This window comes from Phyllobates terribilis, unplaced genomic scaffold (genome assembly GCF_046119375.1).
Source record: "Phyllobates terribilis strain yellow unplaced genomic scaffold, ASM4611937v1 Scaffold_11__3_contigs__length_659146591, whole genome shotgun sequence".
Classification (NCBI taxonomy): domain Eukaryota; kingdom Metazoa; phylum Chordata; class Amphibia; order Anura; family Dendrobatidae; genus Phyllobates; species Phyllobates terribilis.
This window is the reverse complement of record NW_027362771.1, coordinates 257,431,969-257,458,293: the sequence shown is the minus strand read 5'-3', so window position 1 is coordinate 257,458,293 and position 26,325 is coordinate 257,431,969. Positions and strand designations below refer to the sequence as shown.

General features: G+C 42.9%; 1 protein-coding gene across 3 annotated transcripts in view; it reads left to right on the top strand.

The window, feature by feature from the left end:
* PRKAR2B (protein kinase cAMP-dependent type II regulatory subunit beta) overlaps positions 1-26,325 on the top strand; it is a 180,758-nt gene that overhangs the window by 135,405 nt on the left and 19,028 nt on the right. For all 3 annotated transcript variants that reach the window (XR_012251236.1, XM_073652218.1, XM_073652217.1), the window contains exons 3-6: positions 4,355-4,407; positions 5,169-5,252; positions 9,658-9,764; positions 12,610-12,763. Coding sequence is in view for 2 of the 3 variants with exons in the window: in XM_073652218.1 (XP_073508319.1) it covers positions 4,355-4,407; positions 5,169-5,252; positions 9,658-9,764; positions 12,610-12,763 (398 nt within the window). In the remaining variant the exon portion in view is untranslated. The remainder of the gene's footprint in view (positions 1-4,354; positions 4,408-5,168; positions 5,253-9,657; positions 9,765-12,609; positions 12,764-26,325) is intronic.

The window sequence follows — 26,325 nt, the reverse complement described above, 5'->3', positions numbered from 1 at the left end:
CGGTCCGATCAGTTCATCGGCATTCCTGTGATCACCCTGAGCAACCCAAGTCTGTATTGGCCTCAGCAGGGAATGCACAAACCGGTCTATCACCATTTGTTCTACCATCTGCGCAGGCATAGAGGACTCCGGCTGCAGCCATTTGTGGTCCAGGTGCAAAAGTTCAAACATTTAGGAGCGAGGGGGTTTGTCACAGTAATATGCCCAGCGGTGGACCTGCTGTGTCCTGATAGTCATCGTCACCCCCAAGCGCACCAGAATTTCCGTTTTCAGCTTGCCATACTCTTTTGCGTCCTGCAAGTCCAAGTCATAATAAAGTTTCTGGGGCTCCCCCGTCAAGTATGGCGCCAGCACCTTTGCCCACTGCTCTGTCAGAAGTCTCTCCTTCTCGGTGACCCTTTCAAACCACCGTCAAAAAGGCCTCTATATCATCTACCGGGGTCATTTTCTGCAGGGCTCCCCTTATCACCTTCCGGATGGAAAAGTCGCCCACTGACCTTGTCGGAGCTGTCGCCATGCCAATTTGCTGCTGCTGTTGATGGTGCTGGTCCTGTTGGAGCTGCTGCTAAAGCTGGAGCTGCTGCATAAGCAGCTTACTTGTGTTCTGTCGCGCCATTTGTTGCTGCTGCTGCTCCCTATGCTGCTGTAACAATTGCTCGTGTTGTGTGTGCGTTTTTGACGCAGCTCACCTGACAAAATGATGCATTGTACAGTAGAAGCACAGTGGATGGGATTTATAGATGTAAAGTCACCCGCGGCGCTGGTTTATGAGCCACAGCATGCCAATTTCTGTTGCAGAGACGCTAATTTCCGCAATAGAATGTATAGGGTGCGGTAACTCCGCACGTGTTCAGTGAACACATGCGGATTTACCTGCGTGATCGGATGCAGCGCTTTGGACGCAGCGAAAATACACTCTGTCCAAAATGCTACTATAGCCTGATCGTGGGCATATAGCCTGAGATTGGAGCTAATGAACAGAACATATAATTCTCAAAGCGTGTTGTAATGGAAGAATTGTTTTATACACTTTACATCAACTAAATTTCAGAGACTCTCTGCTGGCAGTGCATCCTAAGAATCCTATAGACATTAGATAAAAGTTGTCTGAATCCACTGATTTTAGTGGGATCAGCTGACTTTCTAGTGTGTGTTTGGAACTTCTGGACTCCTCTCCATTAGATGATGTTTCGGGAGAAAAAGATCTGACCTTTTGAATTTCAATGGCCAATCTTTTTGTTCAGTGCTGAGATAAGCCACTCCCATAGGAGTCTGGCAGCGTCTCCCTTATGGAGAACGCAAGAAAGCTTGGCCAAGCTAACTGTTCCTATGTATAGTGGAGTAAGGAGAGATAGCTATTCTAAATGATTTTTTGGCTATGTGCTTGGGGGCTTTTAAGTAAAATATCATATACCGTATTTGCCGGCGTATAAGACGACCCCCCAACATTTCCACTCAAAATATAGAGTCTGTTATATACTCACCCCCTCCCATATAATGCCCCATGCAGGATGTCACCCCCCATATTATGCCCTATGCAGGCTGTTACCCCCCCATATAATGCCCCATGCAGGATGTCACCCCCCATATTATGCCCCATGCCTCCATACATTAAAAAAAAAAATTCAGTACTCACCTCACTCCTCCTGCCGCTGCTCTGGTCTGGACTCCAGCGTCGCCGGCATCTTCCCGCTCTGCGCTGCCTGTGACGGCTCAGGGGAGGGCGCGGTGTAAAGACGTCACCGCACCCTCTGACCTGAGACGTCACAGGGAGAACACAGCAGGAAGACAGCGGATCTGCGGAGGCACGGGGAGAGTTAAGTATTCGGCTGCCGGGGCCCTGAGCAAGCGGGGGAGAAGGGCGGGCGCTGACACCACTCTCCTCCCCCCATAGCCCGGCGGGGTGCCCGACCGCAAGTGGGCCCCCCGCCTGCTCAGGGCCCCGGCATCTACCCAGCACATCCCAACACTGAAGTGCACCCGGCGTATAAGACGACCCCCCCACTTGGAGGCATGTTTTTCAGGGCAAAAAAGTCGTCTTATACGCCGGCAAATATGGTAAGTGTTACTCTAATTTAATCCGAAATCAGATAAATGTATATATATGCAATGAATATTTTATTGATGCACAACTACTCAATAAAAATAAATGTAAAAGTTAATAAAAATATGAAAGCAAGAAAAGGCCAATGGGAGACACAAAATAGTAAAAATAAAAGAGCAATGCTAAGGGTAGCCAGAAGATGGCATAATACTACCAAGAAGTGATGATAATATGTATAGGCACATATAGATATCCACAAAATTAATTACAATGCAACTCAACGAGTTAGATATTCGGTGCAATGTAAGACACGAAAACAAAATCAATAGTGAAAAGATAAGGTACAATTATTTTATTTATTTTTTTGGGGGGTGTTTGATTATAATCATACACACCCAAAAAATAATAATAATTATAATAATAATTTTTAATTATATAGCGCCAATATATTCCGCAGCACTTTACAATTAAGTGGGGACATGTCCAGAAAATATGTCCATGTCCAGAAAAGAAATACAATACTAATGTCATGGGTGTGTCAGATGTGACAAACAGTTGCCCTGCAGTCTCCCTCTGCAGTTGCCCTCCCTCTGGCTAATTGACACCCAGGCTGGGTGTTTAAATACTGTCTGTTGATAGAGGGTGGTGCCGGTGATATTCACACGACCCCTTGTGAAGGCTTAAGCAAGAGCAGTACTTCTTCCTCTCTGGAGCTAAGAGGACGTGTGTTCATCTCTCTGAAGTCAACTAAAAGCTAAGCTATCTTCCCTTGTTTGTTCCCCCTTGTTGTCTTTAGTTGTCAGTGGGGATCGACTAGCGCTTATCCCCTCCCTTCCCTAGCCAGGGCCATACGCCAGGGAAAGACAGGGCGAGGTTCCTGTGCGACGATTGGTGTGGAACCAATATAGGAACGTTAGGAGAGACAGGGTGATATCAGGTCAACCTAGGAGGTCTCCACTACCCCCTTTCCCTAGAGTCTGGGCCCCCTTGCCCTCTTCCCTTTGTGTTGCACTTAGTCTTTTCTACACCTTGCGTGACAATTAGTTCAACAATTACAGGAGGAGCGAGGGCCCTGCTCGTAAGCTTACAATCTAATAAAATGTGTTACCACATCAGCCTCCACCTCAGACCCTGACACGCATTTCAACCCTACTTCGTCTGGGGGTTCACACTGAGCTCCTCTAAATCTCCTCAAAAAGTTTTTGTATTCCTGCTCAGTTTCTGTTACAACAACTCAGCAGAAAGACTCATTGTGCACATATCGTAACAATCAAAGGTGAGGTGCACAAATAGGCAGCCTCATTGATAACAATTTTGTGTGCTGGAGTATGGAAGAGACCTAATACTCTGGCAGCTGTTTGTGCTTAGAAAGAGGTTTATGTAGATGACCTATTGAATTTGGCCAATGTGATGTCAGAGAGACATAGTGATGACACCAGAGATCTATTGTACAATCAGATAGTACAGAACACTGATCACTACGTAGAGCCCCTTCGTGTTGCACTGCATGCCGTCCACCATTGACGTGGGGTGGTGGTGCTGGTATCAATCAATGGATGACACTGGACACAAGAGGTTTCTGGCCAAACACTACAAGTGTCAGACACTATACGTAGATGCTTGATGCTGTTTTATACACAGTGCATTTCTGAAGCCAGGATTCTTCCTTTGTTCAGGACTGCCCCATGTTTTCATTGACAACTCAATAAAACTTTGTTTCCTATATTAGTCTAGCAGTATCATCAGCTACATACTGCTACATTGCAATGTTAGCAGATTGGTGTGGTCAAAAGTGCTGACAGATTTCCTTTAAAAGTATACTTATAACGGAGTCACTCCAATTGGAGTAACTGGGGAATCTCAAACTATATCCATTGCAATTTATGTATTCTATAACCTATAGTATAGACACCACATTGCCGTCACAAACTGCTAAAAGTTATAGCACCCATATATTTGCAAAAAAGGCATTGTCCTTGCAATAAATTCATTTCTCACTTCAAAACCATATGTATAGTTTTGTTATGGATGCAAGAATGTTTCTCCCATTTTACATGCCCTCATACTGTTCGTAATATACCATCAAAAGTAAAGAATTATGTATGAAAAACAGTAAATAATAATGAAAAATATTCAAATTACTAAAAACTTTTCTGTGCTGCCTTTTAATGTAGCCAGAGGCGCTTACTACTAGTGACTGTAGTAGTTTGTCCATTCATTCAGTTAAAGAGCTAATGCCTGCTATTATAGAACGTGGGGGAAATGTGGAACTTTATGTGTAATTCTTTCGGATCTTTTTTTGTATTATAGTGTGTGCAGAAGCGTATAATCCAGATGAAGAAGACGATGAAACAGAAAAAAGGGTAAAGTACACAGCATTTATTTGTGTTTATTAGAAAATACTTTACTTGCATATACAGTAGAAACCAGAAGTTTACATACAATATATAAAAAGACACATTCCCATCTTGTTTGTACTTGCATATAATTGTTTGTACAGATGAACGAGGCACCTTCAGGTATCTTGAAATTTTACCGAAGTATGAGCCAGACTCATACAAGTCCACAATTCTCTTCCTGATATATTGGCTGATTTCTTTAGACTATCCCATGATACTACACAAAGAAGCAGTGTGTTTCAGGTGTGCATTAAAATACATCCACAGGTGTGTCTCTAACTCAGATGTTGCCAAAAAACCTATCAAAAACTTCCAAACACATGACATCATCATATGGGCAATCCAGAATTGTTTAAAGGCATAGTAATCTTAGTGTATGTAAACTTTTGACTTTGCAGTAAGTAATAAAAATACCTTAAAACATTCTCTCTCTCTCGTTATTCTGGCATTTGGCAAATATTAAAAATTATGGTAATCCTAATTGACCTAAAATGGGAAAGGTTTATTCTGATTTCATGTCAGATATTGAGAAAAACATGCATATGTGTCTTTTTATATAGTGCATGTAAATTTCTGGTTTCAACTATATGTAATGCCTGCTCAGTTGGGAGTATGAAAAAATGCCACTGCTGTATTAGATGAAGGTTTTGGGCTAAAGTCAGTACTGCTGATCTGTCTACGGGTCAAAAAACAATTGATCGTTATATATTTTACTGTTTATTTAGATTATCAACCCAAAAACAGATGATCAGCGACACAGATTGCAAGAAGCCTGTAAAGACATCCTCTTGTTTAAGAGCTTGGATCAAGTAAGTCTAGTTAGTTTCAGTTAAATTAATCAGACGTAAAGCGGGCTTTGTCATGCAACCTAATTTTAAATGTCTCTTAATGTACGGAGAAACACAAAGGTAATCGAACGCTATTGCCCTGGTGAATGGTGGCGTAACAAAACGTGTTCCAATACTCGCTGCTATGGTCAAATGGTGAGAGTCTGAGATGTTTTTTTTACTACAGATACAAGAGAAGTGATACTTCCATTTAAGTCTTTTACACAAAGCCACATTATGGCTCTGTTTTGTACTAAACTACTATATGGCTCTTATACAGGTGGCTATGAATATTTCCTTACATATCCATATACTTCCATTTTCATACAAGATTGTTTTGTCTGATTTTGTAAAAAGCCAACAGAAAAAAAATCATGGTACAGTCATTTAGATGCCTTATGTATGTAGGTTTTCCACCAAATATTGCGTCTACGTAATAACTCCATACATACAGCATTGACAAGCATGGTTTGATGACAAATAGAGGCATAAGGCTGGTTCAAGGCTGTGTACTATTGTTAAAAATGTATTCCTTTGTAAATTTACTTAAGGCAAAATGTACCTATGAAGAATAAATTAAGGTCTCAGTCTGTAACTTAATTTGGTAATAGATTATGTCTTTACAATTGGGTGAAAGTCATCCTATTACAGTGTTAAGCCAGACCCCTTTTCTGCTTATCAGTCGAAAGAAGGCTAGCTTAGCAACAAGATAGAGCCAGTCAGCCAGCCCCCTTCATACACTGCACTGATCATGTGCCTACTCAGGAAGCTGTTTACCTGTGTCGACCACAGTGGTAATTGGAGTTGCTGAGACCAGGGCAGTGGGACATGAGGGCACTGTTAATAAAATTATGTATGTTTAAATTGGATACGACGATGCAAGACTAATTGGATTCACACACAATGGCGAAAAGTAGTAATACAGTTTACTGAAATTATAATGAAAACTACAAGCAAGAAAAATATATATATAAATATATGTGTATATATATATATATATATATATATATATAAATAAATATATATATATATATATATATATTTGTATACAGTCATGGCCAAAAATGTTGGCACCCTTGAAATTGTTACAGAAAATTAAGTATTTCTCCCCCAAAAGTATTGCGATTACACATGTTTTGTTATACACATATTTATTTCCTTTGTGAAAAAAAGACAGAGAAAAAAAGGCAAATTGGACATAATTTCACAAAAAAAACAACTAAATGGGCTGGACAAAATTGACCCCTTTCCAAAAATGTGGGTAAACAACTTTGTTTCAAACTCACCTGTGGCAAGTAACAGGTGTGAGCAATATGAAAATCACACCTGAATCCAGATAAAAAGTGGAGAAGTTGACTCAATCTTTACATTGTGTGTCTGTGTGTGACACACTAAGCACGGAGAACAGAAAGAGGAAAAGAGAACTGCCTGAGGACTTGAGAACAAAAATTGTTGAAAAATATCCACAATTTCAAGGTTACAAGTCTATCTCCAGAGATCTTGATGTTCCTTTGTCCATGGTGCACAACATAATCAAGAAATTTAGAACCCATGGCACTGTAGCTAATCTCCCTTGACATGGATGGCAGAGAAAAAATGATGAAAGGTTGCTACGCAGGATAGTCCGGCTGGTAGAAAGATGCAGACTATATCAAAAAGTTTTTGTAACATCCCTGGCGGCGTGCTTGCATAGTGCACCACCTCCCATTATACAAGACCGCAATCTTATCTGTCAGTCCAGCCAGCAAACCTTGCTCCAGTTCATGCTGTGTGCATGTCTCTTGTCTGATTGCTTAGGGCGGCGGCCCGGTTACTTCCTGATTCTTATAGCTGCTGTGGGCGCACTCCTAATGCGTCCCCAGCCTATTGCTGTGAGTCACTGGATATTTAAACCCACTCCACCCAGAAGGAGGTGCCTGAGCAACACCTTCACTCAGTTTGTCTTTGCAACTGAATTGCCAGGTCCTGTCCTGTATCTTGTCTGTTTCCGCCACTCTGGGGGCTGCATACCCAGACCTGTTATCTCTGACTTCTAGTCTGTTTCCGCCACTCTGGGGGCTGTATACCCAGGCCTGTTACCTGTGACTTCTAGTCTGTTTCCGCCACCCTGGGGGCTGTATACCCAGGCTCGTTCTTGTATCTCGTTGCAGTATCAGTTCCTGTCTGAACTGTCTCCTAGCCTGTTACCTGTTTGTCTCTATGTCCATACCTTCCCTTTTCTTGCAGTGTCTGAACCTGCACCTAACTCCAACTCGTTGTCTCTGTACTTCTGTTTGTGAGTTTTGTGTCCACTCGCTACTTCATAGTAAGTACCTTGTGTGTATCTGGTTCTGCTTGTCCCTTTTCCCTTCCTCCGTATCTACCTCCTGTGTTCTAGCCATCTTCCTGCATTTTCCAGTCTGTTCCATGTGAACAGAGTCCTGTCCTCTCTGCCTGCACCTTCAGCCCTGTTCGGCTCTGCTTGCTCACCGCGCCAGCGGTTTCCCTCTGCTCTGACTTGCCCACCCCTCCGGCGGTTTCTCTCTGCTCTGCCTTGCCCACCGCTCCGGCAGTTCCGCTCTGCTCTGCCTTGTCCACCGCACCTGCGGTTTCGCTCTGCTCTGCCTTGTCCACTGCACCTGCGGTTTCGCTCTGCTCTGCCTTGTCCACCGCACCTGCAGTTTCGCTCTGCTCTGCCTTGTCCACCACACCTGCAGTTTCGCTCTGCTCTGCCTTGTCCACCGCACCTGCGGTTTCGCTCTGTTCTGCCTTGTCCACCGCACCTGCGGTTTCGCTCTGCTCTGCCTTGTCCACCGCACTTGCGGTTTCGCTCTACTCTGCCTTGTCCACCGCTCCGGCGGTTCCTCTCTGCTCTGCCTTGACCACCGCTCCGGCGGTTTCTCTCTGCTCTGCCTTGTCCTCTGCTCCGGCTGTTTCGCTTTACTCTGCTTGTCTACCGCATCTGCAGCTCTGTTCCTGTCTTCCAGTCTGTACTGGACCCTATCCAGCTTGCGCTCCAACCTGCTAGTACCTCCCTGTCTGCACTCCAGCCGTGCTTGCCAGTATCTCCCTGTCTGTACTCCAGCCATGCTTGCCAGTACCCACCGGTCTCCATACCAGCCATGCTTGTCAGTGCCCACCTGTCTGTATACCTGCCGTGCTTGCCAGTACCCACCTGTCTGCATACCAGCCGTGCTTGCCAGTACCCACCTGTCTGCATACCAGCCGTGCCAGCCAATACCCACCTGCCTGTATGCCAGTCTAACCTGCCTGTTCCTGCATTCCCTGGTGTGGGTCAACAGCTGTGACCGGGGTCTGACCTGGAGTAGCACCTGGTCCCTCTGCTCGGTTCCTCCTTGGTTCACGGAGTCGACTGAGCCGCCGTGCGACCTTGGTCGGATCGGGTTGATACTTAGTTATGCCCCTCCAGGCACTCCTCGGTTCATGGTACAGTGGGATCACTAATCACGCTCACGCCAGTCAGTCCGGGCATGAGCGTAACAGTTTTACAATATTTTTTTACAATATTATCAACAGCTAACCAGACAAGTAACATATTACTGAGTCTCGATATCAGGGGGAGTCCTCCCCCTAAACTCCCACCCCACTCTCCCACCCAGAAGCCCAGTTGTATGAAAGTAATCTTTGCATCCTGCAGTTTCACATGGATTCCACTATTCTTTGTCTAACTCTAACTTTTATGTCCCTGAAACATTATGACATCCCCCTTGTGTTGTTGAAGCCTCTGTCTAAACGGAGGACTTATCAGTCTGAGAAAACACTGAGCTGAATGAACACTTTGAAATTTCCTTTTTCTCTAGACGTGCCTATGCACCTTGCACTACCTGGTCTCCGTCTTCCATAAAGCTAAATGAAAGCTGAAATTGAGAATGTTGAAGTTTAGGAATCAAACCAAAATGAAGAAATCCCGGCACTCACGTGTATTCGATCAGTTCATTTATTCCACATGTAGGAAAACTACAACAAGACGTTTCAGACCCTTGCAGGCTTTTTTCAATTGTGGAATCAAACCAACTGAACTTTTAAAATAAGCCCTTACAAAACAAGCACATTAGTAAGGGCAGTGTATGAAGGGGGCTGGCTGACTGGCTAATTTTTGTTGCTAATAATATTTTAAAACACTTTTTGTTCTGTTGGACAACCCCTTTAATGTAGCGATTAGGGAGGTCTGGCATTGCCTTGCTGCACCTACCACGGACTATAAGATGCAAGGACTTTTTACCAAGATTTTTTCTTGCTATATGATAATATAGTCCTAAACTGAAGTATAGCTAAAAATGATGTTTTAAATTTGAGGAAGATTGCATGGTGTATACCATATGAATCTTTCCTTGCTGTTGCACTGTATAGGTTTTTGATTTGTTTGTTTTTATTTATTTATTTTTAGGAACAGATGTCTCAGGTTTTAGATGCAATGTTCGAGAAGTTGGTTAAATGTGGAGACCACATAATTGATCAAGGTGATGACGGGGACAACTTTTATGTTATTGACAGGTACAACGTTCTTAACACTTCAGGAAAGGAATATTAATACTGATGCCGTCATTCCAAACATACATGTATATGCATAGAGAAAAACTACAGTTGCATATGCTTCTTAGTAGCAGTGTATTATTTATATATACACTACAGTGCTGTGAAAAAGTTTTAGGCAGGTGTGGAAAAAATGCTGCAATGTAAGAATACTTTCAAAAATAGAAGTGTTGATAGGTAATTTTGATAAATTAACAAAATGCAAAGTGAATGAATAAAAGAGAAATCTAAATCAAAGCAATATTTGATGGAACCACCCTTTGTCTTCATATCAGCATCAATTCTTCTAGATACACTTGCACACAGTTTTGAAGTAACTCGGTATGGAGGTTGTTCCAAACGGTTTGGGGAAATAAACACACCTCTTCTCTAGATAAAGGCTTGCGCAAATCCTTCTGCTTCTTCATATAATCTCAGACAGACTTGATGATGTTGAGATCGGGGCTATATGGGGGCCATATCACTTACAGAACTCCTTATCTTCTTTATACTTAAAGGGGTATTCCCATCTCCAAGATCCTATAACAATATGCTGTATGTGTAATAATAATATTAGCAAATACCTCCAATTGGAAATGTAGTATAGTTTTTATGAATCGCTATGTCTCTTTCCTCATGTGCAGGCATTGCAGGACCTTAGGTATCCATGGTTACGACCACTGATATAGTGACAGTTAGTTAGCTTGTTGCTAGTGGTCGTAACTATGGATACCTAAGGTCCTGCAATGCCTGCACATGAGGAAAGAGACATAGCAATTCAGAAAAACTATACTACATTTCTAATTGGAGGTATTTGCTAATATTATTATTATTACAACTACTACATATTGGGATAGGATCTTGGAGTTGGGAATACCCCTTTAATGACATTAGCTGTAGGTTTGGAGACATTACATAGTTACATAGGTTGAAGAAAAATCTAGGTCCAGCAAGTTCAACCTTTCTCCACCAATTATACATTTTGTCATTAATTTAACTATAACCCACACTGTTATACTGGGGAAATTATCCAGCCCTTTTTTAAAAGCTGTTATTGTCTGCTGTTACTACCATTACGTTGTCCTTGCAGAATACATGCTTTTTCAGGTCCCAAATTCATATGTTTTAGTGCATAATTGAATTGTTCGACCTTGTTTCCATATCGAAGGTATACATTTTTGGTTTCAATTTTAACAGTAAATGGGTCTCCCAGGTTGCTGGCAGATCTGAGCTGATGGCAAAGCTGAACATCTCCCAGTTTTGAAGGGAAGTAAGCATGACGTGTCTTCCATCTGCAGCACTAAGTTTCCTTGGCTGACCACTGCATCTTCGGTCCTCAACATTACCTATTTCTTGATACTTCTTCAAAAGAGCTTGAACAACTCAGTCTGAAACCCCAGTTTGCATGAAATCTTTGCCAGGGAGAGACTTTGCTGATGCAGTATAACTACCTTGTGTCTTGTTGCTGTACACAGTCTTACCTTGGTGTATGACTTGTGTATGACATTCTCTCCTTTGTAGCAGAGTTTGGCTGTTCCCCACCCATTTTTAAGCCTCCTACACAACTGTTTCAGCCTCCTACACAACTGTTTCAGTTAATTACTGTGTTTTAACCTATAAATGAAAATGATGATCATTATCACCTGTTTGGTATAATTGGTTACTCATACTCATGACTATAATCCTACAAAAAGTCTAACTTTGTGCAAGTGTACCTAAAAGAATTTTGCCTAAAACCTTTCACACAGTGTTGTATATAACAAAAGTATTGGGAAACCTACACATGCCAACAAAATATTTTATGATATCTTATTCGAAATCCATAGGCATGTTATATAGAGTTGGTCCTCCCTTTTCAGCTAAAACAGCCTCCACTCATCTGGGAATGTTTTCTACAAGATATTGGAGTGTGTTTGTTGGCATTTGCAACCTCTTATCCAGGAGAGCATTTTGCCTATTCATCGAGAAGAACATTGATGTTGGTTGAGAGGGCCTTGATGACAATTCAATGAACTCTTTAGAAAGACCCATTCTTTCACAAATATTAGTAAAAGCAGACTGCATGGGTAGGGGCTGTATTTTATACACTAGTGGCAATGGGACTAAATGAAAAGACTGAATTCAATGATTAAGAGGAGCATCCCAATACTTTTGTCCATATAAAACTATATAGCAAAACCTTAAAGGGGTTGTCCGGCCTTAGGCTACAAATCTGCAGTTACTCTGTGTGACTGCAGACTTGTGAATCCTCACAGCATGCTCTTCAGACTGCCAGCATTCTCCAATGCCGGAGCCGGGCTCGTGACTGCAAGTATGCAATTTGCATACATGCGGTCATGTGCAAACTAGACATGCACACGCTTGTTCAATGCAAGTGTGACACGTCTAGTCAGAATGTGGCTGTAAGTATGCAAATCGCTCCCGACTCTGGAGAATCCTCACAGCGCAGTGTATGCGCTGTGAGGATTCACAAGTGTGCAGTTACATTTAGTGACTGCAGACTTATACACCAAGGCCGGACAACTCCTTTAAGTGCAACGATCTTGCGTTTAGGGCATTGAGCTCACTCATTTATACACTGATAGTTCTATAGTAGCAGATGGTGGAATTGTGTACTTCTGCCTTTATCCACTTATGGTAATGTATCTGTCATGGCGATTATTGTACTTTATAGGGATATATATTGTGTCCATATATGACATAATTCCAGTCTTTCAAAAACTGTGAAAAATTATTGTAAAAATTCTTTGCTTTTGCAAAACAACCACAATGCAGGAATATACCGTTAGACGTTGTTAGTGTGACTAACTGAGTTTTACTTTCACAGGGGGACCTATGACATTTATGTAAAGGTAGATGGTGTGGGAAAATGCGTTGGTTGCTATGACAACCGAGGAAGTTTTGGGGAGCTGGCATTAATGTACAACACACCTAGGGCTGCTACAATTGTGGCTACATCTGTTGGATCAATATGGTGTCTGGTGAGTACCGCTTTAAGAAATAAATAGAAGGATATTTAATTTCAAAAGAAGAAAATAAATAATCTAAAATTAATTTTTTGTGAATGAAAGGTAATTGATTTAACACTTTACTACACTGTCCATTTTGAGGCCGCATTGATTATAGTAGTCTACGGTCCCCATTTATAAATGTTAATTCCAGCGTAAAACACTCTCAAATGTCACAAAATGTTGGCATAACATGAAATTGCTCAAAAACATAGCAACTTTTGGCATTTTCACTCCAGTTTTGGCTAGCTCTGCCAAAGTGGGAGAAGCTGGAGCATGGCAAAGTCCGCCTGATAAATTCATGAAAAGTTCAAGAAATGTTACTCCAGTCTCAGACCAAAGCCGCACCCCAGTTCTAAAATGTGCCAAATTTAGGCCCATCCTAAATCCCGCCCACCAGTCTGGCGTACACAACTCCAGTCCTAAGAAATCGGGCCCTACAGTCCTAAATATATACAAGGAATTGTGCCTGAAAAGTGTTGTGTGGGTTTTATCTATGCATACATTACAACCCAATGCACAATATGAACTTGGCCTTACCCCAGTTTTACATCTATAACACAATGGGAAATGTAACCCACCGTATCTGTAAAAATCTGCAAGGACGTGATATTATTAAGTAGAACTGTTTCATTTCAATCAGAACTTCTTTAACACGAGACCTCTCTCATCCGGTCATGAAGTTATCAAAGCAGTTTTCATCATACATTTCCTTACATTACTAGGTTAGTTCGCTCAGTGTAAGGCCGGCTTCACACATCCATGTTCTGCCATCCGTGTATGGACTAGCCGCAGATCTCCTGACCCAAACTCAGCTGTCTCATAAGCATATATAGGACTGGTGAGTTTGGGTCAGGATACCTGCACAAGTCCATGCATTGGGCCACAAAACACGAATGCATGAAACTGGCCATAGGCAACTTCTCTCTCCCTCCTCTTCTTTGTGCTATATTGTGTGTACTCTGATAGAAGCTGCAGCATTTTTCGTACATGCGGTGTGCTGTAAACAGTAATTTACATGGCTTTGTGTTCCTCAGAGCAGTTCATGGGAGCTTGTGCTAGGCAGCAGAGCTTGCCGTGGAGCAACAGAGGACACATTTTTACACACATTTCCCAGATTATTCATTTTTTAATGATCAAATTTTGGATTGTATTTTTTTGTGTGTTATTACCATTATGTTCCTGCACTGTAATAGTACATTACATAGAATGGCATTCCTGTGACGGTGCTATGATGTTGTGTACACAAGAACTGTCCCTATGCCATAATTTTGGCGTTGTCGGTTTTATTATACAAACAGCGTAACACTTTAATAACCAACCAGGATCAGAAGTAACTCTGATCTAGACTATTCCTGCCCCTAGGTGCTATGGTCGATAGCAACCATGGCACCTCAAAAAGGGGAGGAATTGGAGGAGTTGCCTTACAATTGCATGCGTTGAGCCTTATAAGCTTATATGGTTGCCATGGCTATTCAACAAAACATCTAAAGGGGTTTAGGTTTAGGAAATAGCCATTACAGCGGAAGGCTGGAGGTCAATTACCACTAGGTTTCCACTGATGGTTACTTTTTGAGGAATTGGCACAAATTATAAAATAGGGTATTTCTGTAATCATGCAACCCATAAAGTAAAGATTATGACCCCCTTCCAATAAAAGTTTCCTAAAAGTTAATTTAATTCTATATACCCCAAAGTGCTGCCAATAGAACTCATTCTGCAAAGTCATTCTGCCATGTATGAATTTAATTAAATATACTGATAGACTCTCTCTGCCATTATTGATGGATCCATAGGGGTACAACTGGTGGAACCCTAACTACCAACTCTTTCCAGCAGATAGGTAAAATAGCCACCCTCAAATGAGCTATTCTATCTAATTCAGCTGCTTTAGTCAGTTCTCACAGAAGAGGCGAAGAAGAGGTTAAAGCACCATGTCGGCGTTGTTTTGTTTTTTATTTTATCACTGGGGTGGTATCACTAATGCATGTTTCCTGCCCCTAGTAAAATACTTATCAGCTGCCGTCTTCTACTATTACTGACCGTTCCACGATCTTGTGACCGCAACTTGTGACTGATCAGAAGTAACAAGTCACAAGCTCTCAGTGTAGGTCTATGGGCACCTCCTTCTGGCTCTCATAGACTTACCTTGAGCAGTGACTTCCCAGCAGACACGGGAGCGATCCTGCAGGGCACAACTAGCAGAAGATGACCGAAGCGGCGTCAAGAACAGGAAAAGATAGCGGCTGGTAAGAATTTTACTACAGGCAGAGAACATACATTAGTGATACCACTCCAGCGATGAAGTAAAGAAAAAAAGCCGGAGTGGCGCTTTACTTTATGTATGCAAGCAGTATGAGGGCTTGTATTCTGCTTCATAAACGGAGCCTTATAAGCGTACAGTATATGATTGCGGAGGCTATTGGCCACAGCATCTAAAGGGTTATAGGACTAGGTAATAGCAATTACAGCAGAAGGCTGGAGCTCACTCACCACCAGGCTTCCACTGTTAAAGCACCAAATTCTGTGATCACCATAATGGCTGCACAAGGCTACAAGAATCTCTGGAGGCTGTCATTGCTGCCAAATGTTGTGCAACCAAGTATTAGGGAAGGGTTCCTTTAATTCTGCCCATGTCTATGCTTCATACAGGTGCATCTCTACAAAATTAGAATATCATCAAAAAGTTAATTTATTTCAGTTCTTCAATACAAAAAGTGAAACTAAAATATTATATAGAGTCATTACAAACAGAGTGATCTATTTCAAGTGTTTATTTCTGTTAATGTTGATGATTATGGCTTACAGCCAATGAAAAAACAAAAGTCATTATCGCAGTAAATTAAAATAATTAACAAAAAACACCTGCAAAGGCTTCCTAAAGGTTAAAAAGGGTCCCTTAGTCTGTTTCAGTAGGTTCCACAATCATGGGGAAGACTGCTGACTTGACAGATGTCCAGAAGGCAGTCATTGACTCACTCCACAATGTCCCAGAGTTCCAATTTTCATTTGGAAATCAAGGTCCCAGAGTCTGGAGGAAGAGTGGAGAGGCCACAATCCAAGCTGCTTGAGGTCTAGTGTGAAGTTTCCACCATCAGTGATGGTTTGGGGAGCCATGTCATCTGCTGGTGTGGGTCCACTGTGTTTTATCAAGACCAAAGTCAGCGCAGCCGTCTACCAAGAAAGTTTAGAGCACTTCATGCTTCCCTCTGCCGACAAGCTTTTTGGAGATGGAAATTTCATTCTCCAGCAGGACTTGGCACCTGTCCACACTGCCAAAAGTACCAATACCAGGTTTAAAAACAACAGTATCATTGTGCTTGATTGGCCAGCAGATGCGCCTGACTTTAACCCCATAGAGAATCTATGGGGTGTTGTCAAGAGGAAGATGAGAGGCACCAGACCCAACAATGCAGACGAGCTGAAGGCTGCTATCAAAGCAACCTGGGCTTCCATAACACCTCAGCAGTGCCACAGGCTGATCGCCTCCATGCCACGCCACATTGATGCAGTAATTGATGCAAAAGGAGCCCTGACCAAGTATTGAGACCATTTACTGAACATACATTTCAGTAGGACAACATTTCGGATTTTAAAAACATTTTTCAAGCTGTTGTTATAAAGTATTCTAATTTAGTGAGATAATGACTTTTGTGTTTTCATTGGCTGTAAGCCATAATCATCAACATTAACAGAAATAAACACTTGAAATAGATCACTCTGGTTGTAATGACTCTATATAATATATGAGTTTCACTTTTTGTATTGAAGAACTGAAATAAATTAACTTTTTGATGATATTCTAATTTAGTGAGATGCACCTGTACATGCACGTCGTGATACTCCCAACAGGTTAAAAGAAACTATTTGTCAGTACACATGAAGTGATTAGAATATCTATTATCCCATAAGGGTCGGTTTTGTAGTGCCATAACAACTGTGAGTGTTCTGAACAACCTAGACTTCTAAAACTAATGTTACAAAATGTTGTTGTTGGACTTTTAATATATTATGAAGTTTGATAGATCACCTATAGATTACCTGTTCACAATGTCATCAGCTGGATTTGCTGTGGAATCTATTTTACTTTGTATCATAAAATCCAATAGATAATCTATTGGGGTTACCTTGTAATGATGTTTATTACATTGGCTGCATTTATGCAGGAAACTACTGAACCAATTAGATGAATAATGAATTATTAATTTGTCATTACCTAGAAAATAATATGCAGCATTTGGCAGTAATGGTATAGAGCATCTCAAAATGAGTATTTTTATTAGTGTAATCACTATGTGTATGTGTGTATGTATATCTATATATCTATACTGCCATATTTTACATGCAAGTTCAGTCATAGTGGTATATGTACTGTAAATAATGGAAGAGAGACATTTACTGGTAAAGTACCTCTTATGATAACTTTTTATAATCAGTCTTGATCATCATTCATAAACAGCAGTGTTGTCATTGATCTTTTCCTACATTTAGATTGAATTGTAAAATTCTAATGAATACATTGTTAGGATTAGTGTTGCAGGTAAATGAGACCTTCCAATACACATCAAATATTTTCTGGACTAGTATTAGGACGATTATTGAACGCCCCCTGGTGGTTGTTGTGTGTAACATTACATTGTCATTTGGGATTTAAAAAAATAAATGCAAGGTCTCATACACACAGCAAAGCATGGAGGGAGCACTCCACAATATTTTCATCTCACAAATTTCTTGTAAAATAAACTCTGCGTACCTGTTTAAAAAATCATTTCTCATAACCATATTGCATAAAGTGGCAAAAGAACCCTAAGACTGTGGATATAACTTAGATTTCATTGTATTCTATTAATATAATTATTTCTAGCCCTCTACATGTGGTTCTGCCTAACTACATCCCGTGTTAAGATAACAGCACCTCCCCTGTGTATGAGGATAACAGCACCTCTCCTGTGTGTAGACCGTGTACCGGGGAGGTCTCTCTCAGATACTGCGGGCCAAGGAAAAAGGATACTAGCAGTCAATTTGTTGGGGAACACCTTTTTACTAAGAACAGAAACTGGTTTGCCCCAGCAATGCAAGAAAGGAACTCAAAGAAACTTCACACTCACCTAGCTCAGAACGGCTAGGACCCCTGAGCTCCACAACTGACAGGACCAGGATGTGCTAACAGATGAATTATAATTTGCCTAACCAGTGGTTCCGCCTAATCAGGGCTGTGGAGTCACTTAGCTGGGATACCGAGGAGAGTGTCTTGACCTTGTCACAGGAGCGCAGTTTCAGTCTCACAGACTAGCAGAAGGCCCTTCACGTCACTCAGCTGCCTTGGGGGGAACCCAACTCTGCATCCAACTGTAGTCGTCCCCCCAAAGTGATTCTTTCTCTTTGACCGGAGTCACAGGCAAAGTTTCACCTTCACTCAAAATTCTGTTCCGCTCCCAGCACGCTGCACGTACAGAGCTTTTTGGATGCAGCACCACCATCTGCCTCCTCTCCTCACTCCTTGCTCTCTCTGACTCAAACAGCATCAAGTTCACAATAGAGGCTGATACCGCCGCAATGTCCATACATTTCCCTTTCACATGTGTATGAAGATAACAGCACCTCCGCTGTGTATGAGGATAACGGCACCTCCCCTGTTTATGAAGATAACAGCACCTCCTCTGTGTATGAAGATAACAGCACCCCTCCTGTGTATGAAGATAACAGCACCTCCCCTGTGTATGAAGATAACAGCACCTCCCCTGTGTATAAAGATAACAGCACCTCCCCTGTGTATGAAGATAACAGCACGTCCTCTGTGTATGAAGATAACGGCACCTCCCCTGTGTATGAAGATAACCGCACCTCCCCTGTGTATGAAGATAACAGCATCTCTCCTGTGTATAAAGATAACAGCATCTCCCCTGTGTATGGAGATAACAGCATCTCCCCTGTGTATGAAGATAACCGCACCTCCCCTGTGTATGAAGATAACAGCACCTCCCCAGTGTATGAAGATAACAGCACCTCCCCTGTGTATGAAGATAACCGCACCTCCCCTGTGTATGAAGATAACAGCACCTCCCCTGTGTATGAAGATAACCGCACCTCCCCTGTGTATGAAGATAACAGCACCTCCCCTGTGTATGAAGATAACCGCACCTCCCCTGTGTATGAAGATAACAGCACCTCTCCTGTGTATGAAGATAAAATCACCTCCCCTGTGTATAAAGATAACAGCACGTCCTCTGTGTATGAAGATAACGGCACCTCCCCTGTGTATGAAGATAACCGCACCTCCCCTGTGTATGAAGATAACAGCACCTCCCCAGTGTATGAAGATAACAGCACCTCCCCTGTGTATGAAGATAACCGCACCTCCCCTGTGTATGAAGATAACAGCACCTCCCCTGTGTATGAAGATAACCGCACCTCCCCTGTGTATGAAGATAACAGCACCTCCCCTGTGTATGAAGATAACCGCACCTCCCCTGTGTATGAAGATAACGGCACCTCCCCTGTGTATGAAGATAACAGCAACTCCCCTGTGTATGAAGATAACCGCACCTCCCCTGTGTATGAACATAACAGCACCTCCCCTGTATATGAGGATAACAGCACCTCCCCTGTGTATGAAGATAACCGCACCTCCCCTGTGTATGAAGATAACAGCAACTCCCCTGTGTATGAAGATAACAGCACCTCCCCTGTGTATGAAGATAACAGCACCTCCCCTGTGTATGAAGATAACAGCAACTCCCCTGTGTATGAAGATAACCGCACCTCCCCTGTGTATGAACATAACAGCACCTCCCCTGTATATGAGGATAACAGCACCTCCCCTGTGTATGAAGATAACGGCACCTCCCCTGTGTATGAAGATAACAGCAACTCCCCTGTGTATGAAGATAACAGCACCTCCCCTGTGTATGAAGATAACAGCACCTCCCCTGTGTATGAAGATAACAGCACCTCCCCTGTGTATGAAGATAACCGCACCTCCCCTGTGTATGAAGATAACAGCACCTCCCCTGTGTATGAAGATAACAGCACCTCCCCTGTGTATGAAGATAACCGCACCTCCCCTGTGTATGAAGATAACAGCACCTCCCCTGTGTATGAAGATAACAGCACCTCCCCTGTGTATGAAGATAACAGCACCTCCCCTGTGTATGAAGATAACCGCACCTCCCCTGTGTATGAAGATAACCGCACCTCCCCTGTGTATGAAGATAACAGCACCTCCCCTGTGTATGAAGATAACAGCACCTCCCCTGTGTATGAAGATAACAGCACCTCCCCTGTGTATGAAGATAACCGCACCTCCCCTGTGTATGAAGATAACAGCACCTCCCCTGTGTATGAAGATAACAGCACCTCCCCTGTGTATGAAGATAACAGCACCTCCCCTGTGTATGAAGATAACCGCACCTCCCCTGTGTATGAAGATAACAGCACCTCCCCTGTGTATGAAGATAACAGCACCTCCCCTGTGTATGAAGATAACAGCACCTCCCCTGTGTATGAAGATAACCGCACCTCCCCTGTGTATGAAGATAACAGCACCTCCCCTGTGTATGAAGATAACCGCACCTCCCCTGTGTATGAAGATAACGGCACCTCCCCTGTGTATGAAGATAACAGCAACTCCCCTGTGTATGAAGATAACCGCACCTCCCCTGTGTATGAACATAACAGCACCTCCCCTGTATATGAGGATAACAGCACCTCCCCTGTGTATGAAGATAACCGCACCTCCCCTGTGTATGAAGATAACAGCAACTCCCCTGTGTATGAAGATAACAGCACCTCCCCTGTGTATGAAGATAACAGCACCTCCCCTGTGTATGAAGATAACAGCAACTCCCCTGTGTATGAAGATAACCGCACCTCCCCTGTGTATGAACATAACAGCACCTCCCCTGTATATGAGGATAACAGCACCTCCCCTGTGTATGAAGATAACGGCACCTCCCCTGTGTATGAAGATAACAGCAACTCCCCTGTGTATGAAGATAACAGCACCTCCCCTGTGTATGAAGATAACAGCACCTCCCCTGTGTATGAAGATAACAGCACCTCCCCTGTGTATGAAGATAACCGCACCTCCCCTGTGTATGAAGATAACAGCACCTCCCCTGTGTATGAAGATAACAGCACCTCCCCTGTGTATGAAGATAACCGCACCTCCCCTGTGTATGAAGATAACAGCACCTCCCCTGTGTATGAAGATAACAGCACCTCCCCTGTGTATGAAGATAACAGCACCTCCCCTGTGTATGAAGATAACCGCACCTCCCCTGTGTATGAAGATAACCGCACCTCCCCTGTGTATGAAGATAACAGCACCTCCCCTGTGTATGAAGATAACAGCACCTCCCCTGTGTATGAAGATAACAGCACCTCCCCTGTGTATGAAGATAACCGCACCTCCCCTGTGTATGAAGATAACAGCACCTCCCCTGTGTATGAAGATAACAGCACCTCCCCTGTGTATGAAGATAACAGCACCTCCCCTGTGTATGAAGATAACCGCACCTCCCCTGTGTATGAAGATAACAGCACCTCCCCTGTGTATGAAGATAACCGCACCTCCCCTGTGTATGAAGATAACAGCACCTCCCCTGTGTATGAAGATAACCGCACCTCCCCTGTATATGAAGATAACCGCACCTCCCCTGTGTATGAAGATAACCGCACCTCCCCTGTATATGAAGATAACCGCACCTCCCCTGTGTATGAAGATAACAGCACCTCCCCTGTGTATGAAGATAACCGCACATCCCCTGTGTATGAAGATAACCGCACCTCCCCTGTGTATGAAGATAACAGCACCTCCCCTGTGTATGAAGATAAAATCACCTCCCCTGTGTATAAAGATAACAGCACGTCCTCTGTGTATGAAGATAACGGCACCTCCCCTGTGTATGAGGATAACGGCACCTCCCCTGTGTATGAGGATAACATCACCTCCTCTGTGTATGAGGATAACGGCACCTCCCCTGTGTATGAAGATAACAGCACCTCCCCTGTGTATGAAGATAACCGCACCTCCCCTGTGTATGAAGATAACGGCACCTCCCCTGTGTATGAAGATAACAGCACCTCCCCTGTATATGAAGATAACAGCACCTCCCCTGTATATGAAGATAACAGCACCTCCCCTGTATATGAAGATAACAGCACGTCCTCTGTGTATGAAGATAACAGCACCTCCCCTGTGTATGAAGATAACCGCACCTCCCCTGTGTATGAAGATAACGGCACCTCCCCTGTGTATGAAGATAACGGCACCTCCCCTGTGTATGAAGATAACAGCACCTCCCCTGTGTATGAGGATAACAGCACTTCCTCTGTAACATGTTACACATGCCCAATCTCCACTTGACACTGTGGTGTCTCCCAAATTAAAAACAGGAAGTCTCATACAGCTGTCAAACAGTGAGAAAGCAGAGAGCCCAACAGCCATTTCTCTTTCTTAACCCCTTAACAACATCTGACGTACTAATACGCGTCTGTGCCCTGGGACTTAAGAGCCAGACCCGTATTAGTACGTCATCGCGATCGCGCGCGCACACAGGCTGTGCGGGCGCGATCGCCGCCGGGTGTCAGCTGATTGTCACAGCTGACAACCGGTACTATGTGCAGGGAGCGGTCCTGCACCGCTCCCAGCACATTAACCCCTGCGATGCTGCGATCGAAGTCGATCGCGGCATTGCGGGGGCAAGGGGAGGTGATCGCCGATACTCACCTCCTCTTCCGGCTTCCAGCGCAGTCTGCAAAGGCTTCCCGGGTGTTGCCATGACGACCCGATGTCGTCATGACAACATCCGGGTCACCAGACAGCAGGAAGATTGTTTGGACATGCGCAGTGCATCTCCAAACAATCTTCACACTGTGCACCGCTGACAGCCTGCATGGCATAGGGATGGTGTTCCATTCCTATGCCATGCAGGCGATCAGAGAAAAAAAAGTGAAAGTCCCAGAGTGGGACAAAGTAATAAAGTGTATAAACTGTCTGAAAGTGGAAAAAAAAAAAAAAAATTGCAAAAATATATAAAAAAAAATAAAAAAAATAATCCACCAAAAATAAAAATATAATGTACCCATCAATAAATATTATTATAAAAAAACAAAAAAAAAACAATAAAAGTACACATATTTGGTATCGCCGCGTCCGTAACAACCTGACCTATAAAACTGTCCCACTAGTTAACCCCTTGAGTGAACACGGTAAAAAAAAAAAAAAAAAAACGAAGCAAAAAACAATGCTTTATCACCATACTGCCAAACAAAAAGTGGAATAACACGCGATCAAAAAGACGCATATAAATAAAAATGGTACCGTTGAAAACGTCATCTCGTCCCACAAAAAACAAGCCGCCATACAGCTCCATCAGCCGAAAAATAAAAAAGTTATAGCTCTCAGAATAAAGTGATGCTAAAAAATATTTTTTTCTATAAAATAGCTTTTATTGTGTATAAGCGCCAAAACATAGAAAAATTATACAAATGTGGTACCGCTGTAAACGTACTGACCCGAAGAATAAAGCTACCTCATCAATTTTACCACACGCGGAACAGAATAAAAAAAAAAAAACAATTCCTGAATTGTTGGTTTTTGTTAATTCTACCTCCCAAAAATCGGAATAGAAAGCGATCAAAAAATGTCACGTGCCTGAAAATGGCACCAATAACAACGTCAAGTCATTCCGCAAAAAATGAGCCGTCACATGACTGTCTGCCAAAATCTGGAAAAATTATAGCTCTCAAAATATGGCGATGCAAAAAGTAGATTTTACAAAAAATGCGTCTTTTAGTGTGTGACAGCTGTCAGTCATAAAAACCCCATATGATTCTGGCATTGCTGTAATCACACCGACCTGAAGAATAAAGTCGTCTAATCACTTATACCGCACAAGGAACGGCGTCAAAAATAAACTCTTGGGTTAGGATTGGGCTAGGGTTAGGGCTGGGTTTGGGGCTAGGGTTGTGCTGGGGCTAGGGTTGTGCTGGGGCTAGGGTTGTGCTGGGGCTAGGGTTGTGCTATGGTTAGGGTTGTGCTAGGGTTAGGGCTGGGGTTGGGATTTTTTTCAAAAGTAAGAAAAAAAGATGACGATATGGCGACTAGTGTTGAGCCCAAGTGCTCGCTACTTGAGTTTGCATCGGGTGCTCTGGTATGCATTGAGTATCGTGGGTATTTGAGTGACATGCTCGAGTCTCTGCCCCATATGCTTCGCGGCCAAAAAAACTTTTCGGGGATTGCCTGCCATGCACGAGCGATCCCCGCATGTTTTTTTTGGGGTGTCTAATAACCGTGAAACATGCGGAGCAGGGACTCGAGCATGTCACTCGAGCACACGCTGTACATGATGCATACCTGAGTACCCGATGCAAACTCAAGTAGCGAGCACTTGCGCTCAAGAATAATGACAACTTATTCAATATGATGACCTAATGTAAACAAATTCTGTGCCGTACCTCTGGGTTCAAAATGTTCACTATACACCTTAATAAAATCCTTGAGGGGTATAGTTTCCAAAATGGGGACACTTGTGGGGGAGCTCCACTGTTTAGGCATATCACGGGCTCTCCAAACGCGACATGGTGTCCACTAACGAATTGAATGGAAAATCGGCTCAAATTGTTAGCGGACGCCATGTTGCGTTTGGAGAGCCCCTGTGTGCCCAAACATTGGAGCTCCCCCACAAGTGACCCCATTTTGGAAACTAGACCCCCCAAGGCACCTATCTAGATGCATAGTGAGCACTTGGAACCCCCAGGTGCTTCACAAATTGATTCGTAAAAATGAAAAAGTGAAAAAAAAACACTTTTTCATTTTTATGAATCAATTTGTGAAGCACCTGGGGTTCCAAGTGCTCACTATGAATCTAGATAGGTGCCTTGGGGGGTCTAGTTTCCAAAATGGGGTCACTTGTGGGGGAGCTCCAATGTTTGGGCACACAGGGACTCTCCAAATGCAACATGATATCCGCTAACAAATTGTCGGCTCAAATTGTTAGCGGACACCATGTTGCGTTTGGAGAGCCCCTGTGTGCCCAAACTTTGGAGCTCCCCCACAAGTGACCCCATTTTGGAAACTAGACCCCCCAAGGCACCTATCTAGATTCATAGTGAGCACTTGGAACCCCAGGTGCTTCACAAATTGATTCATAAAAATGAAAAAGTGTTTTTTTTTTCACTTTTTCATTTTTACGAATCAATTTGTGAAGCACCTGGGGGTTCCAAGTGCTCACTATGCATCTAGAAAGGTGCCTTGGGGGGTCTAGTTTCCAAAATGGGGTCACTTGTGGGGGAGCTCCAAAGATTGGGCACAGAGGGGCTCTCCAAACGCAACGTGGTGTCCGCTAACAATTTGAGCCGATTTTCCATTCAATTTGTTAGCGGATACCATGTTGCATTTGGAGAGTCCCTGTGTGCCCAAACATTGGAGCTCCCCCACAAGTGACCCCATTTTGGAAACTAGACCCCCCAAGGCACCTATCTAGATGCATAGTGAGCACTTGGAACCCCTAGGTGCTTCACAAATTGATTCGTAAAAATGAAAAAGTGTTTTTTTTTTTCACTTTTTCATTTTTACGAATCAATTTGTGAAGCACCTGGGGGTTCCAAGTGCTCACTATGCATCTAGAAAGGTGCCTTGCGGGGTCTAGTTTCCAAAATGGGGTCAATTGTGGGGGAGCTCCAAAGTTTGGGCACACAGGGGCTCTCCAAACACAACATGGCGTCTGCTAATTATTCAAGCAAATTTTACAATCAAAAAGTCAAATGGCGCTCCTTCCCTTCCGAGCCCTGCCGTGCGCCCAAACAGTGTTTTTTCCCCAAATATTGGGTATCTGTGTGCCCAGGGGAAATTGCACAACAAATTTTGGGGTCCATTTTTTCTTGTTACCCCTGTGAAAATAAAAAAAATTGGGTCTAAAGTAACATTTTTGTGAAAAAAGTTAAATGTTCATTTTTTTCTTCCACATTCAAAAAATTCCTGTGAAGCACCTGAAGGGTTAATAAAGTTCTTGAATGTGGTTTTGAGCACCTTGAGGGGTGCAGTTTTTAGAATGGTGTCACTTTTGGGTATTTTCTGTCATAAAGACCTCTCAAAGTGACTTCAAATGTGATGTGGTCCCTAAAAAAATGGTTTTGTAAATTTTGTTGGAAAAATTAGAAATCGCTGGTCAACTTTTAACCCTTATAGCTCCCTAACAAAAAAAAATTTTGGTTCCAAAATTGTGCTGATGTAAAGTAGACATGTGGGAAATGTTATTTATTAACTCTTTTGTGTGACATATCTCTCTGATTTCAGGGCTTAAAAATTCAAATTTTGAAAATTGCAAAATTTTCAAAATTTTCGCCAAATTTCCGTTTTTTTCACAAATAAACGCAAGTGATATCGAAGAAATTTTTCCACAATCATGAAGTACAATATGTCACGAAAAAACAATCTCAGAATCAGGGGGATCCGTTGAAGCGTTCCAGAGTAATTACCTCATAAAGTGACAGTGGTCAGAATTGTAAAAATTGGCCTGGTCATTAACGTG